At 38.3% G+C, this 18,270-nt stretch overlaps 1 protein-coding gene across 1 annotated transcript in view; it reads right to left on the minus strand.

The window, feature by feature from the left end:
- Nucleotides 1–2,178: 2,178 nt before the first annotated feature.
- DCHS2 (dachsous cadherin-related 2) overlaps nucleotides 2,179–18,270 on the minus strand; it is a 309,593-nt gene continuing 293,501 nt past the window's right edge. The window contains exons 18-21 of the mRNA XM_057546964.1: nucleotides 10,825–10,955; nucleotides 7,844–8,130; nucleotides 6,759–6,891; nucleotides 2,179–4,805 (exon numbers count right to left, since the gene is read on the minus strand). Coding sequence (XP_057402947.1) covers nucleotides 2,179–4,805; nucleotides 6,759–6,891; nucleotides 7,844–8,130; nucleotides 10,825–10,955 — 3,178 coding nt within the window. The remainder of the gene's footprint in view (nucleotides 4,806–6,758; nucleotides 6,892–7,843; nucleotides 8,131–10,824; nucleotides 10,956–18,270) is intronic.

Below are 18,270 nucleotides of genomic sequence, written 5' to 3' on the forward strand. Positions count from 1 at the left end.
GCATGTTCACATTTTTACTCTCAACCCTACTGTAATAGTCGTTTGGCGGTGGTGTGGCTTTGGATACTGTATTAATAAAGTCATCAATTAAAAATCCACTAGATGTTGGGAAGGAATAGCTCTAAATTCTTCATGTCTTCTGTTTTTATTAAATGTCTAGAAAAAAAATGCAGAATCATGTCCAGAATGAGGAATAAAATCACTGGCAAATAACTTATGGAAGAGTTAGATAGACAGCTTTTTAAGCATAAGTAAGGAAGAACCTGTTTAATTAAAAACAACAGAATGTTCTTGCTTCCTAGAAATAATTCTGTTGCAAAACAAAACTTCTATGTATAATTAGAAAAGAAAATCAGTAGAGCATTTCTTCGTATGCTCAAAGGAATCTTTCAAAGGAAATCAAGGAGAGAATAAACATTGGAACACTGTAATAATTATTATTTTTTTTTTAGAAAAACCATGAAATCTTCTTCTCCGGATGCCATGAAGAAAAAGAGGAACAAGCATTCATCCTTTAAGCGTTCCATGACTAAATCACTTTCCCTATGATTCCAGACTTCTCCAAAAACCTTCATGTTTCATGCAATTTCTAATATATACTTGATAAAATCAGCATAGGAACTCTTAGAATTATTTATCTACAAAACTAGATATCAAACATGGCATCCTACAATGTTTTTCAGTAAAGAGACATTAGTCATCCCACATAAATTTACAGATGAGGACTACCAAAAGAAAACATAAAGGAAATATTCCTATAGCTGAATCCCACACTAACTACTAAGAAAACCACACCAGATGCCCTCTAGACTCGACATTAGAATCCTAAACTCTTACTCCAAAGCCTGGCCACATTGCCTACCATGGATGACTTTTGGACCAGCCTCATCAGGATGTGCTCTGCTTTCTTGGAGGGGATAAGAATCTCTGACAGATTCTCAGGCTCACCAAACAGAAGGAGATAGCATTTTATATATACATATATATATGGACACCACACAATACCACTATATTTCTGAAACAGTAGTTGTACAAAACAGAATTATTTTAACCATGTTGCCAAACTGTTCCGCCTAATGACAGTTGAAGCTAAATATGAGTATAAACAAATGGTAGAAAGACTTCTGACATCCATTCTTAACTTTTATAGTAGGAGTATTTATATAAAAAAATCTTCATAAAAAATGTATTGCTACATTACTCTATGAAATTTATTATTAGCAAATAACATAATTTTATCTGAGTGAAATTTTTTAAACTGACATTGAGTGGATAAATTATTTCTCACCAAAAGTTACTAAATGTAGAAGAAAATAAAATGAAGACATATACACAAATTAATCTTCAGAGTTTAGTGTCTGTACCTGTACCATGTTACAAGACAGAGCATTGAAAAAAAAAATCATTTTATTTGTAAAGAAGGCCAAGGAAATATGTCTTCGATGGCAGACAACCACACATTATTGCTTTTATCAATACTGGCTCTCCATTAAGAACATGCATTTCTGTTTTATTTAGTCAAGAATAATTTTCTTATTTGGCACAGAGGTATGACAAATTTCATTCTTAATTTCTCATTAGATTTCCAAAAGACACCATAGTAAATTCAAATTATGGCTAAACTCCCCAAGTGTGGCTTATGGGGAAAATGTGGAAATGCATCTCCAAGTATATCAGATCTGCAGAAAACTGTTTCACTTTACAACTTGTTTATCCTTCCAAATTTCCCCTCTCTGCTACTTTCTGTCCTACACTCATCTTTTATTCAGTCTTTACTAATTTGTTTTATAAATAGCAGAATAATCAGCAGTAAAGTGACCAGAATACAGTATACTTTATTTTCATTTATTTTCATATAAACGTTTTGGCAGTCAGCCAAGTTCACTGTGTCCTTTGGAAATCTAACCATACAGAAGACCAGGTGTGACAGAATATACACTACTTAATATATACAAACTTGAGTCCTGAGAGCAAAACATAAAGGTTAAAAGACAGGGTAACTTCTCATTAAGACTGAAACAAATTCTCTAAACTTAAATGAGAGGATTCTAAAAACCTAGACTAAATTATATCCCTCACTCATAGATAAATGAACCCAATCTCAAGGAGCTCACTTAGGAATGTTTTGTCCAATCATTCATGACCAATGGAGAGCAGGTGCTTGACATCACAATTGTTTTATATTTGAGCTTCATCTGCTGCTTTAGGTTCATGGCATGTACCACTCAGATGTGTTCCTAATAATTCTCCATCTGACAGCAGCGGGGTTATGGCAGGGGTCTGTGTGGTCAGCAGAGAAAGGGATGGAGAAAAACTGGGCGTCATGGCTTCCGGCAGAGAACTTTGATGATAGCGAATGGGGGAGTGTGGGTATTTACGAAGTCCCTGCCCCGGGGTTATGGCTGCCATTCTTGGTGGAACTGCTTTAATCCCGGGCTGGGCTACTGCTGTTATCAAAGGTGGTGGAAAAACAAAAGACTTCTTCTCCTTTGGAATGCCAGGCATATGTAAGTGCTCATCCTTTAGTTTTGCAATATCATTAAATACTGATGCAAGAGGTTGGAACTTGGGTTCCCAACTGAGGAGATAATCCCAGTGATAGTTGCCTCTTACATCATGATCAGAGTTTCTCTGGGTTGAAAGAGCCGCGCATCCTGCTTCCTGATCACCTGAAATAAAGACGGCCTCTTTTCTGACATCAGCCAGGATGCCCACTTTTACCTCTCTCTTCTTTAGAGGCTGGAGTAAGACGTTATTTTGAACATAGGTAGTGCCACAGCCCTCTCCTTGATCTTCTTCCTCAAATGTATGGCTGGTTTCTGCTGTTTCAGCAGTGACCACCACATCAGTTTCCCCAGACAAACAAGAGAGCTCGTCTGATTCTCTTGGAATGCCGGAGTCTGGCACCCTGGACTCCCAATCACTCAGAGCTGAGTCAGAGTCCTTTCTGTAAGGGTGCTCATTTATCCTCTGGATTTCCTTATCTTCTGCAGTTTCTCCTTCCACAGAATAGTGACCACTGGAGTTTGAGTGCCTGTACAGATGTGCAATGTCCTTCTCCATAATTCTTGTTAAACTCAACCATTCAGGCATGGAGTCCACGGGCACTACTTCATTATCACTCTCATTAGTTTTTTGGAAGGGTTTCAGCGTGCTGGCATCCCTGGTCGGTCTCACACTGATATCTAAGGATGATGATGTTTTCTTTTCTTCATAATTGTTTATTGCATCTTTTTGTTTATGTCTTAAAATCAGTACAATTAGAATGAAGACAAGTAACAAAAACACTAAAAAGGAGACAGTGAGACTGATCAAAAAGCTGCTAGCTGATTCTGTGGAGTGTTTTCCTTCCGAGGAAAAAGACACATTCACAAAAACAGTGCAAGATGTAAACTTGGAGTCCAGTTTGGGACTACGAGCAATTATTTTCATTTCGATGGTGTCTTCTTTGCTGACTTGACTTTTTATTAGGGGAAGGGCTCTACTTAAATAAATATTTCCATTAGTTTTATTTACTGAAAAGAAGGGAGATGGAGTTTCGAGAGAGTAAAGAATAACTCCATCAATACCAGCATCTGCATCTGATGCTTCCACTCTGCCAATCAACTGTCTTACATTACTCTTTTCTGGGAGGTTGAAAAAATATTGATCCTGAGTGAAAATGGGTTCAAACTCATCTCTCCCTTCAATATCCACCCAAACCATTAAGGAGGCTGTTGAGTCACCCTTGTCTTTGGCCTGAACTGTGAGGCAGTATTTTTTGTCATGTTCATAGTCAAGGACTTGCTGAGCACGAATATCCCCTGATAAGGGGTCAATGAGGAAGAGGTCATGATCATACGGCATCTCATGAGGGAGAGAACAGGGTGAAACTATAGAATAGGTCAAGTCTCCATAAGGACCTGCGTCAAAATCCAAAGCATTTACAGAACATATGGTGGAGAAAACAGGAAGATTTTCAGGAACAGCACAGTTCAAGTTTGGGAACATAAACTGAGGTGCATGGTCATTATCATCCAGGACATTGACAAACACAACTGCAAAAGAAAAATGTTTCTTTTCTTCATCTGAAGCTTGGACAGTTAAAGTAAATTTTATCATTTCTTCATAATCCAAAGGTTTAATCAAATAAAGAACTCCAGTTTTTTCTTCTAAGTGAAAATGCCCCTTCTCATTTCCAGAGATTAGGTGGTAGACGATTTCTGCATGTGAAGCCACATCACAGTCACTTGCTGAGACCACAGTGATGGGACTCCCTTGAGGGGTACCTTCCTTGATGTGGGCATGATATTCCAGACTGCTGAATGCAGGTGGGTTATCATCCACATCGAGTACTACTATTGACACAGTGGCTGAGGAACTCAGTGGAGGGCAGCCATGGTCAGATGCCAGAAGGACAAGCTTATGACTGGAGGTTGCTTCTCTGTCCAGATTGTGAATCAACACCAGGTACCCAACTTGCTTGTAAGTATATTCTGAATGAATGAAACTAGTTTCCACATGGAAATTGTTCTGTGAATTACCACTGATGATGGAATATTCAACATGAGTGTTTTCATGGGTCCAGTCATGGTCAACAGTTGAAAAGGTGACAAGTGTGCTTCCAATTGGAGTGTCTTCACTCAAGCTAAGATTATAATATTCTATTGCAAACTCAGGGGCATAATTGTTCACATCTTGTATTTCTATCTCCACTAAGGTAACAGCCTTCAGGTCAGGAATTCCACCATCACTGGCTTCAACAAGAAATCGAATTGTTGATTTTCTATCCAGAAGTAAGACAGGATTGATAGTATATACTGTGCCTGAAAAACAAGACATAGCCTTTCAATGTTGTGAAGTAAAATTTTCATGATCATCTTAGTCAGCAAATATTTACTAATATGTAACGATATCTGTTAGTTACAACCAAAGGTAACTCCAAATAGAAAATTTAGATTATTATATTTATACTTTTGTAACACTTAAGATTCAGAAATAATATTCATGGCATTCACGCTATTAAAAATGTGTGCTGCTTGAAGATGACTTTGCCACAATTTTTTAAAAATTTTATTTTTGTATAGTAAATTGCTCCATTATTACTTTTTAAAGAAAATATATTCTTATTTGAATAATTTATACCCCATTCTACCACGCATAGACACATGTATAGAGACATTCTGGCATAAAGATATTTATTCTGGAAATGCTGGGTGGCACTCATGCAAGTCAAATGAAAGTAGTAAATATGATAATGCAAACTTACAACTATTGCTTAATTCTAGAGATGCTTTTCCTAAAGCTCTTGTTTAATTCAGCAAGTGGATTTTTCCCCTATTGATGAAATATGTGTAATACATTTTATCATCTTAAATATAGAAATATATAATTTTTATAAGTATGTATATAACTATATTTTTCTAAGGAAAATGTGTTTTAAGTATGGTCACAAAGAAAGAATACAAAATGGTATCTTTTAAATGCCACATTTCAGTTTGGGTCCCACCATGAACTCAGTTGACCTGATAATATTCAAGATTTTAAAAACATTCTAATCAATGTAAAGTTTGTTGATAATGCATATCAAGCAAAAGTGTTGCCAGGATTGAGTGCTCAGAGGGACTACCTCACACTGCAAGTTGTTGTGGCAGAGAGAGAGAGAGGAAAGCCAAATTCCTGACATGTTCGAGTCCACACAGTAACCATTCACCTACAGGCTGTGTGGCAACATTACCTACTTCTCCCTGTTACCATACTCTGAGGGCCTCATACTGGTATTTTGTGACTAAATTCTCCCTTCAGGTAATCCTGAGGTTAACTTTTTTAAATTGAGAATATAATTGACATATAACATTATATTAGTTTCCGGTGTACAACATAAGGATTCGATATTTGTGTAACTGCAAAGTGATCAGCAGAGTAGACCTAATTAACATCGATCATCCATAGTTTGACTTTTAAGTCAGCTGTCACTTGTGAAACAACGCAGTGGTGGGTGGAGACGGGGAACACACAGTGTAACGTGTCCCAGCCATGTTCTTTCATAGCATGTGCTCTGCTAGGGACAGCACTTTGCTAATTATTCATCTTTATCAAATCTAGCTTTTAATGTCTACTTGCTGTTAAATTTTCTCTGTACAATGCTTAACTTTTCTAACCTGAAATCACTTGCCTGAATGCATTTCACAACCACAAATGTCTTGATCTCTGATAACAAAATGAAGAGCCTTGGGAGGCATCAAAGAAACCAGAACAGCCTCAATGGTTTTCACTTAGTAGAGATGCTCAAATAATTTTCCTTTTTGTTTTTGTTTTTTTGGTCATTTTTGAATATATGATGCTGTTACTGAACTTCTTGTACTTGACTTGGAAAAAAACCTTCTAAACTCTGGTAACATGAAGTCTTCAGTTCTAAATGAACCCCTTTGACCTCATTTTGATTCTTGTTAAGGCCTGGGCTAATTACCTCAACTGTGCTTGGTTGGCTGGATGAACTGGTATTTACTATACTGAGGTCTCTCAACTTCTGTGCATTTGCCAGCATTTAATCAGTTCCTTTCGCTTTCCAGCCACTGAGATGTTGGAGAAGAGAAATAGCACCAGGATCTGCTACCACAACATTTGACGTGAAGAGAAGTAAGAAGGTGGTGTCTTTGATACCAGCATGTGGGGATGGAGGTGGGGGGGCTATTTCATGCACATTTGGAAAGGATTATTTCAGGTTTCCACCCTGTAACTCAAACCCATGAATGCTAAAGCCACTATAAATAACTCACCATTTGTAGGATCAATTGAAAATGCCTTAGAAGAAGAAAGGATCCTGTAAGAAATGTTCTCGTTGCTTTCCACATCTGTGGCCACCACGGTCAGCACTGTGTGCCCCATAGGCACTGATTCGGATATGGTGACCTGAGGGAAAAAGAGCGAGATGGGCAGTGTGCTTAAAGGTTGTAGCTATTTTCATGAACAGGGTCAGAACCCGAGGCCCTTTTATTCATTTTGCTTATAGAAAGGACAGAGAACCTGACTTTTTTAGGCAGATTAATTTATAGAGTGGGCATATTAAGAAGATTGTATTAGTAGTTCCAGAATTCAGAAAAACAAAAACTTTTAAAATTTTTCATTCAGTTTTGATTTTTATTATGAAAAATTTTCCTTCTAAAAATTATTTCTGTGTGGTAGAGGACAGCTAACACATTTACTAATGTATTATTATACTGTACATTTTATAATTATGGACATTGTATTATTTAACAAGCTTTCACAGAAGATCATTACTTAGGTTAGCTTCTCTCCTGTGTTTACAGGTAAACCTTGCATTTGTTACATTCAAGAGTCCTGGAGCCCATATCCAAGTACTTAGGTGAATGCTATCATTGTCCTTACTCTTATAAACATACACTATGCTCTAAAATCTACAGTTTACACTGTACAGTTTTGTTCATGATTTGTTTCTGCAAAATGTTAATCAATATATTCAAAAATATATGCCTAGGAAAGAAAAGGTTTTCTCAAATTAACTGCAGATAATCCAAACTACCTTATTGTCTTATTTGTGGCTTTGCAAATATTAGGCAAGTTCCAATTATTATGAACAACTGGATCCCAATCACTAAAAACTAGAAAAATGGTGACATACTTTCATATGATGATTTGTGATACATACCTAAGAAATTGAATTGAATGTGATATTCAATTCCATATGTACTTCTATCCTCCATAATGTTAAATATAAAACTCTCAGCAACAACTTAGGCAGTAAAAACAGTGAATACTGTCTGTTTGTCTAAATTAGTGTCAACATTATTCCCTATTCTTTCAAGTTTTGGCTACAGTTTCAACATCTCTTTAAGTTTTCTACCTGGTAAGAATCTTGAGAAAATACTGGTGGGTTATCATTGACGTCCAGCACATGGACGACGAGTGTCCCCTCCGTGTGGTGCACCAAATCTGAAATTTGGATATGCAGCTCATATTCAGTAGCTTCTTCAAAGTCCAGTGTTTTCACTAGCACCACTACCCCAGTGTTCCGATCAATAGCGAACTTAGTTCCAGGATTACTCTCTTTGACGAAACTGAAGATGAAAGCTGGATTCAAATCCACATCATGAACTGATATCTGAGTCACAATTACACCAGGCAAAGAATCTGAAATAGTCATGACCACTGTCAGTCTCCATTAAAATTCATCCTTTGAAATATTTTTCTTTAACAGTTCAATCCAAGCATTTTGATTTTAAGTCCAACATGATTTGCTATTTATTGGCATGATTTCTCATACAAGGCTCATTATGAACTGAACAAAAACTCTGAAGAATTTATGAGCCCAATAAAAGTGAAAATTTACCACTGAGTATGGAATTGAGGAAGTAGGGTATATTCAATTTTTATATTACACTTTTCATCATATATTTATAACACAATTCCAACACCAAGAAACATTCTAAGCCACTTATTTGTACTATATAGTATCTATATCAAAACCATATATTAATGGGGATGTGGGTGGGAAGAAGGTTATTACTCAAAACATTAATACAAAACATAAATTTCCAAAAAGTAGGCAAGATTTAAATGAAAATGTTTGGATACTGAAGTTAGAAATAGATACTTAGTTCCTTGTATTCATTTTTATAAAATTATTTCTTTTGAGTGGCACATACTGCTTGCTTCTCTTAAAATCTGACTCTCAAAATTATCAAGACTATAGAAAGTATATATCATACTAGTGATGAAAACAGATATTTAATATTATTCACCAAAAAAAATCACAAATAGATGACATGGTAAATGTCTTACATGTCATATATGTTCTCTAGCCTAAACTGCCAAGACAGGGACTTTGTTTTGGAGCTGACAGGTATGGTGCAGGTGGAAAGAAGATGCCAAGGCATTCAGAATAGTTCCACTGTGTGGGAGACTCATAATTTTCATGTTTCAAATTTGAACATTCTTGACATGCACCAACCACACTTGACCCCTTTCGGTATGTTTTGATTTATACAGCTTGTTCTTGTGATGTATTTATCCTGGGCACATTGCTGCATTTTGATTCCAGTGCATGTACTCTTACCTTCAGTAAAACCTGGGAAAAATATATCCAATCGGTGAGAGGCGAAACTAGACAATTTTTTATTGGTAGAGTATTTTAGATTTTTAAAAATATTTGTAGGTATCCTTATATATAAAAATTTCTGGAATATAGCCCTCTGTGAGCAGTGATGTTTATAATTTGTTTGGAAAGTGAACATAACAAAATGTTAGGAACGTTTTAGGAAGAAGTTGGATATTAAGAGTGAAAGAAGAGAGGATAGTGAAGGGCCACTATTTGCAACTTCAACTATAAAAAGTTGGGTTGGGTTTTACCAGTACAGCCATTGACCACAAACAACTTTGAGGTCACAGACTACGGAGTCTTCATATAACCCAGAGACCCAAACAATTAAGACTAATCAGAATATAATGTAAAACTTTGTATTTTCAATCTCTACCATTAATGTGGTAACATTTTTCTGCAAATGTTGAAGTTTAGTTTACACTAGAGGAAAATGATTACTCTGTGTGAAGAACATCCAACTCCCTTCACTTATTACTTGTCATTAGTGTACTGCAAATAAAACTGAGCAGAACCCTATGGGGCTTTCCTGGGACAGATTTCCCCCCCCCATGTCCTCCCCCTTTCTTTTGTCTGTAGAAAAACTTTAGTCAAAGAATAGATTTAGGGAATTCCCTGGTGGTCCAGTGGTTAGGACTCCATGCTTTCACTGCTGAGGGCCCGGGTTCAATTCCTGGTAGGGAAACTAAGATCCTGCAAGCCACGTGGCATGACCAAAAAATGAAAGAAAAATAAAAGAATAAATTTAATCAGAGAAGTGAGGAAATACAGAAACAAAGGAAAAGTAGTCAAACAGGACAAAATCATAATAGTTCAGTCATTAAGCATGGTCAAGGACCTTTAGCTCCTCCTCAAGGGCTATAGATAATATTCTGGGCCATATTCTTTAAGCTGTTTTGTAGATACTGAAACCTCTACCAGATGGAAGAAGTTAACTACATGATGGCCAGGCTGTAGCCATGACATAAGCTGCCACAATTCTGAGAATCAGCCTCAAAGAAATGGGAACAAACCGACCCTGGAACTGAAGATTAACTGGGCTTAAAGCAATCAAGATGATGCTGATCAGACCACCACATGACCAATTTCAACATGATCCTCAGAGCTGACTGTGATGTTCTGCACGTAGTCCCCTCCCTCTGGCTATACACCCATGAAACTCCCCTTTAGAAGCTCTTGCCTCCTGATCAGCAGTGGGGAATTGGCCTTTGGACACAAGTATGTTTTCCCCTCCCAATTACTGGCCTCCTGAAATAAAGCAACCTTTCCTTTCTACCAACACTTGCCTCTTGAGTTTGGCTTTCGAGTGGTGAGCAGCCAGACCTGAGTTCAGCAACACAAAGACTAACAGAGTTATTAGTCTAAGAACATCACTTCCTCTCAGGGGAGATTTAGGGTGAGCAACACAGTCAACAAAAGATGCTCTTCATAGAGATTTCACTTTTAAGCAATGTCCATACACAAAAAGAAGCTGTGTGGAATGGTGGTTTGACCTTGGGAAACCAGCCTCCTGCTGGTTTGAATGCAAATCCCAACTTTAACTTTTAACTTCTTTGACGTTTGATATTTAACTTTTGACCCTCCATTTTCTATTCTGTAAAATGAAGATAAAAAGTATTTATGTTATGTGGTTGTTGAGGATTAGTACTTATATTTCACATAGCACCCAGCTGAAAAAATGGTAGATGATATTATACAAGCTTGATATTTCAAATCACCACACTTACTTTCTGCAACTTCCACTGCTTCAGAGGGGAGAAAAGCCGGGGCATTGTCATTGGTATCAGTCACTTGTATCTTGATCACAGTTGTACTAGAAAGCCTGGGTATCCCTTTATCTGTGGCTTGTACAATCAAGCTGGTTTGGAAAATAATCAAGGAATGTTATCCATCATTCAGAGAATAAGAAAGCAACATAAATATGAAATATCCAGTTTAAAATTTAAAAATGAGCTGACTAGCTACTTTTATGTCTCCCCTGACTTTTCTAAATGGCATCATTTAAAATTTATTTCATAAGAATGGTAGCCTGAAATGTATTTGTTTTTGACACATTTAGGGAATCAAATCCAAAGACTAGGGATCGTGAAGTATTTAAAACAGATGAACTCTCTCTAGGCGACCGACTGTAAAATTCAGTCCTTTCTACTAAGAACAACCTAAAAAGTACAAACACCAGCACCTGTTTTTTAGATAAGGAGATTGCCTCCAGCCTGGACACATGGCCTGGGTACTGCTACATATTTCCATGTTACTGCACTAACAAAAGATAGAGCCACTAAAAGATTGCTTTGTATTATTTTTTTTTCAGATCTAAATTGCAAATCAATCAAAATTGTGGAATTAAGAGAGGGGGCTGCCATGAATAATACATGTGCAAAAGAGGCACTATTGACTAGGACTATAAAGTAGAGGTAAAAGTCCATGATTTGAAAGAATTTACACTCAGTGATTCAATCTCTCTCAGATGATGGTACAACTCACTACTCCAGCAACCAACTTAGAAACCTGATTAGTGTCTTCAACTTCTCCCTTTCTGTCACCACCCTGACAACATCCAACTAGTTATGAGTCTTATAGATTTTACCATCTGAATATGACTTGGATCAGTGTCCCCATCCATTTCACTCCTACCTTCAGAGCCTCAGATGGGCTGATCAACCATCTTGCTTTGCAGGAACTGAAAGGTTTCCCGGGGCATGGGACTTTCAGTTTTTTTAAATCAGGACAGTCCTAGGCAAACTAGGACAAGTTGGTCATTGTAGCCTCATCCCCTCATCATCTTTACCTGGCATTCTGTGTATTCATTATATCTTTTCTCAACTGGAGTACTTGTTGCTCATCAATCTGCCTACTGCAAGTCTCACCTGCTCTTCTTCACCCCCCACATTGCAACTCCTCAATTGCTCTATCGAAAATCCTGGTTTGAAAACCTGACTCCCCTATTTAAAACCTTTCCTTAGTTTTCCATGTCTACAAGAAGTAATACAAGCCTTGCGCACATACACATGACCTTCTATGACACAGCTTCTGCCTGGAATTCCGGTCCCTACACCATCTTTGTCTTTCAAAGCTCACATCTCTGTAAGATTTCACTGGCCTCTCATCTGATTTAGATGCCCCTTTCTCTACCCCATAGCACCCTGTACATTCTGCCACCATAGCAATCATCGCCCTTTCTTCTTAATGATTTGTCTGCCTCTCCTATAAGTTCCTTGAGGGTAGATGTCCCACCTTATTTGATTTTCTTTAATACATTTTGAGTGCTGGTTTCTCAAGATTTGCTCAAGATTATAAATGTATCAGATGACAGAGCCAGGATTCAAGCCCAGATCTTGGTTGACTGGAAAGCTTGTGCTCTACTATATGATACTTTTCAATATGCCTCTCTTACTGTGTATATATCACACCCTAATGTATAATCATTAGCTTTTCACTCCCCTCTAAACCCTATGAGTTCCAGGAGGGTAGCTGAGTAATAAAGTAAGCTGTCAATCGGAAGATGTTCTTCATTTCAGAAGTGGAATTAGTCTTAAGCAATTGGTGATACTATCTTCTAAGAAACTGAGACTTGGAAGTTAACACACTTCTACTTTATTTTCCATTGTTAGCTTACCTGATAAGTGTTCTTTATCTCCCAACCTTAAGTGTTTAAAATGATGTAAAATAAGCATCAACTTTTTGATGGTTTAAATTCCACTTAGTAGCAAATGATCACTGCTTATCTATTGTTCACGAAGAACACAGGCTGCGTTCTACACTACTGAAGTTGGGACATCAGTAGAACAACTATTTAAATTTCACATTTCTAGAGCATAGGAATAATTCCATGTAGAAAGTTTATTTTGTTAGCATGAACATAAGTCAGGTACACGTGGAAAAATTTTACTAAAAATAATCAACTCATCATGTTCTCTGTCCCTGCTGCCTGCCCCTCCCCAATGTCATACTAAAGTCTCAGCCAAGACATCAAAGTTATGGCTCTGTTGATTCTTCCACTATAGCCATAACCACTCTTATTTTCACAGTATTACAACTTCAGGGGTTCCATGTAATGCCTATGTCAGGTTAAAAAAGCAAGATTCTTTGATATAGAGAGAAATATGATTCTGTTTCAAAACAAAAGGACAAGTCAATGGTTTGAAGAACAAATGGAAAATTATGAAGGTAGATCCACTGAAATTCTACACATAACTTCTAAGGGACCTCAAGTTTTCTGTGACGGCTCCTTGGCAGGTTTTGTAAAACTCTTAGCTGGTTCCATGTTAAGTTTGTTAAACTCTTAGCTGGTCCAACTGGTTCCATGTTCCAGAACTGCTGCCCTGATTAGTTTATCAGCAGAGACAATAAATTAAGCTGACCAGATAAAAACAGTCCCATTCTAGTCCCATAGTTCTCCTACTCTACCACTGATGGAAAGCTGCTTCTTACCATGTTAAAGTTTAAATGAGACTTTGACCAGGCAGAATCTTTTCTGATTGCCTTAATACTTAAGACGGTGGTAGAGGATTTTTCAAAACTGTCTCTCAACAATATATTAAATGTATACCCAGAATTAAGTGTTCTTACTGAAATTCCAAGAGAAACAAAAATATCAGCCATAATCATAACATCTCTGAAAGGAAGAGCTATGACTTCTGGTTATATCTACAAACGTTTTATTTCCTCTTCCTCTAGACATTCTGCTGTAATGATGGTAAAAGAATTTAAAATAAGGTATATGTTGATAAGGCTAAAAAAGAAAATGTGAGAAGATATTAGTGAGTGGAGTGGGGGAGAAATTTCAACAAATTTCTGGAAAATGCAAGCAGATTGAGAAGTGGTTACAGATAAGTGGGCCAGAGGAAACCATAGATTAAAATGCATTCTGCATTTGTAAAGAGATAAGGATGAGTGAGAAACAGATTTGCCCTCATATAACCAAGGAGAAGCTCAAAACATGGCAAAGGGCAGGGTGAGATATCAAGCTAAAAATAAAGATTCTTTTAAACTCAAAATGTGGAACAATCAAGTCCCCTTGCCCATTGCTCTTCACTCCCAGGCAAAACAATGTCTGATGTTCTTACTAAGAGTAAGTAATATCGAGGGACTGTCCCTGAAGAAATGAAATCCCCTCCCAAAGGGAAAAAAAAAACCTCTCTCTATATACCATTATTTGTATGTCTTCCTGCAAAATAGTCAGGTTCTTCTCTGGTTCATCTGAAAGCCAAGTGTGCTGGTCAATGAGATCCACCCAGAGATTCTGACTTTGCTATTGCCTCACCTAGGACCAAGGATTGTTGGTTACTTACAGAAAGTCTCCCACATGAAAAAGACAGTGTAAAATAGACAAAGGGAAGAAATAAACCCAAAGGATGCAGAGATCTTGAAAGAACAAAAGACAATGTAAAAACAATTCTAATTAATGTCCTTGGAGACATTAATAAAGATAATGCATAAAACAAGAACAAGATGCTATGGAAAAGCTCAAAGATCAAGGAAGAGCTTTTAGAAATAAAAAATATAAAATATTCAAAAATTTTCAAACCAAAAAGTGAAAAAGAAAGTTTAGAAGGCTATAATTAAGAAAATCTCCCAGAAAAATAAAACAACAAAAATAAACCCACACACAACAAGAAATGGAAAGTAGGGAATAAAACATCACTGACAAAGGATCAATCCTGGCAGTCTAACTCTTGACTGAATAGGATCCAGGAAAAAGAGACAGGGCAAACTAAACAAATAAAACAAAACAATAAACAAAAGGGAGATAATTATCAGTGAAATAATACCAAAAATAGAAACATTTATCCTCATTAAAAGAGCATACCAAGTACTCAGCACAAGGAAAGACCCACACCAAAGTACATAATGACAAAATGTCCAAACACTGTAGATAAAGAAAATAACCTGAGAATTTCCACAGAGGATGGAAAAAACAAATCATATACCAAACACATAATTAGAATGGTGTCAGATTTCTCAATATCAAAACTGAGTTTTAAAACATAACAGAACAATGCCTTTAAAAATCTAAAAGAAATGTTCAGCTTCTATATTTTCCATTGCATAAATTACATGCGAGAGTAGAATAAAGGCATTTTCAGATGTTCAAGAACTCAGAGAATTTACTTCCTTGGCACCTTTTCCTACAAAACTACTGGAAGAGAAAAGTAAGAGAAAGACACAGGATCTGAAAGTCATAGGCACAACGTAGGAGAACAGTAAACCAAAGTCACAAGTCATGGAGTCCAGCTTTGCAGCGGGCTTAGGGAGCCACACTGTCCAGCTGGATCAGGAGGGCAGAAAGCAGTAGGACTGAGGTCTCCAAGGAACAGAAGACTTCACAGAATATTTGATATGAGAAGCATATCAGGGGAGAAAGATGAGTGGGCATGTCTGACAGAGCTAATGGAATATTTACAAGGAATTAAGTACATGGATATAGCAAATCAGGTGAGCAAAAAACAAAGATAATCATTAATGCTGGGGATAAGGAGGAGGGTAAGGAAGGAAATATAATTATACAGTATGACCTGGCTCTGAAGTAAACACCTGTATACTCATTTTATGTAAACACTGATTATTGATTAAATTAATAGTGCTATGAATACAAAGAGAGAATTGGATGTAAGAAGGTAAAAATATTAAGCCTGAGAGACCTTCAAGATGGTGGGGGAGTAAGACGTGGAGATCACCTTCCTCCCCACAAATACATCAGAAATACATCTACATGTGGAACAACTCCTACAGAACACCTACTGAACGCTGGCAGAAGACCTCAGACCTCCCAAAAGGCAAGAAACTCCCCATGTACATGGGGAGGGCAAAAGAAAAAAGAAAAAACCGAGACAAAAGAATACGGATGGGACCTGCACCTCTGGGAGAGAGCTGTGAAGGAGGAAAAGTTTCCACACACTAGGAAGCCCCTTCACTGGTGGAGACGGGGGTGTGGTGGGGGGGAAGCTTTGGAGCCACAGAGGAGAGCACAGCAACAGGGGTGTGGAGGGCAAAGCAGAGAGATTCCTGCACAGAGGATGGGTGCCGACCAGCACTCACCAGCTTGAGAGGCTTGTCTGCTCACCCACTGGGGCGGGTGGGGGCTGGGAACTGAGGCTACGGCTTTGGAGTTCAGATCCCATGGAGAGGACTGGGGTTGGCTGAGTGAACACAGCAAGGGGGTTAGTGTGCCACAGCTAACAAGGAGGGAGTCCGGTAAAAAGTTTGGAAGTGCCTAAGAGTCAAGAGACCATTGTTTCAGGGTGTGCCAAGAGAGGGGATTCCTTCCCTGTCTGCCCACAGAAGGCAGACCACTGCCTAAATGAGCTCCAGAGGCAGGCATAAGCCACCGCTATCAGCACGGACACCAGAAAAGGGCATGAAACGCTAAGGCTGCTGCTGCTGCAGCCAACCAAAAATCCTGTGTGCAAGCACAGGTCACTATCCATACCTCCCCTCCTGGTAGCCTGTGCAGCCCACCAGTGCCAGGGTCCCGTAATCTAGGGACAACTTCCCTGGGAGAACACACAGCATGCCTCAGGCTGTTGCAAAATCATGCTGGTCTCTGCCACCCCAGGCTCACCCCGCATTCCATACCCCTTTCTCCCACCAGCCTGAGTAGCCAGAGCCCCCTAATCAGCCTCTCCTTTAACCCCCTCCTGTCTGGGCTAAGAACAGGTGCCAGAGGGCGACCTACATGCAGAGGCAGGGCCAAATCCAAAGCTGAATCCCAGTAGCTGTGCGAACAAAGAAGAGAAAGGGAAATTTCTTCATGCAGCCTCAGGAGCAGCAGATTAAATCTCCACAATCAACTTGATGCACCCTGCATCTGTGTAATACCTGAATACACAACAAATCGTCCCAAAATTGAGGTGGTGGACTTTGGGAGGAATTGTAGAGTTGGGGTTTGCTGTATGCAACTGACTAGTTTCTGATTTTTATGCTTATCTTAGTATAATTTTTAACGCTTGTTATCATTGGTGGATTTGTTTATTTGTTGGGTGCTCTCTCCTTTTTTTTATTACTTTTTTATTTTAATAACATTTATTTTTTGTTTTAATAACTTTATTTCATTTTATTTTATTACTTTTTTTCCTCCCTTTTCTTCTAACTGTGTGACTGGCAGGGTCTTCATGCTCTGGCCAGGTGTCAGGTCTGAGCCTCGGAGGTGGGAGAGCTGAGTTCAGGACATTGGACCACCAAAGACCTCCCAGCCCCATGTAATATCAATTGACGAGAGGTCTCCTAGAGACCTCTGTCTCAACGCTAAGACCCAGCTTCACTCAAGGATCAGCAAGCTCCAGTGCTGGACACACCATGCCAAACAACTAGTAAAACAGGGACACAACCGCACCCATTAACAGAGAGGCTGCCTAAAATCATAATAAGGTCACAGACACCCCAAAACACACCACCGGCCATGGTCCTGCCCACCAGAAAGACAAGATCCAGACTCATCCACCAGAACATGGGTACCAGTCGCCTCCACCAGGAAGCCTACACAACCCACTGAACCAACCTTACCCACTGGGGGCAGACACCAAATACAACAGGAACTATGAACTTGCAGCTTGCGGAAAGGAGACCCCAAACACAGTAAGTTAAGCAAAATGAGAAGACAGAGAAATACACAGCAGATGTAGGAGCAAAGTAAAAACCCACCACACCAAACAAATGAAGAGGAAATAGGCAGCCTACCTGAAAAAGAATTCAGAGAAATGAAAGTAAAAATGATCCAAAATCTTGGAAATAGAATGGAGAAAATACAAGAAACGTTTAACATGGACGTAGAACTAAAGAGCAAACAATGATGAATAACAAAATAAATGAAATTAAAAATTCTCTAGAAGGAATCAATAGCAGAATAACTGAGGCAGAAAAACGGATAAGTGAACTGGAAGATAAAATAGTGGAAATAACTACCACAGAGCAGAATAAAGAACAAAGAATGAAAAGAATAGAGGACAGTCTCAGAGACCTCTGGGACAACATTAAATGCACCAACATTTGAATTATAGGGGAGCCAGAAGAAGAAGAGAAAAAGATTGGGACTGAGAAAATATTTGAAGAGATTATAGTTGAAAACATCCCTAATATGAGAAAGGAAATAGTCAATCAAGTCCAGGAAGCACAGAGGGTCCCATAGAGTATAAATCCAAGGAGAAACACGCCGAGACACATATTAATCAAACTAT

Source organism: Balaenoptera acutorostrata, chromosome 5 (genome assembly GCF_949987535.1).
Source record: "Balaenoptera acutorostrata chromosome 5, mBalAcu1.1, whole genome shotgun sequence".
NCBI classification, from domain to species: Eukaryota; Metazoa; Chordata; class Mammalia; order Artiodactyla; family Balaenopteridae; genus Balaenoptera; species Balaenoptera acutorostrata.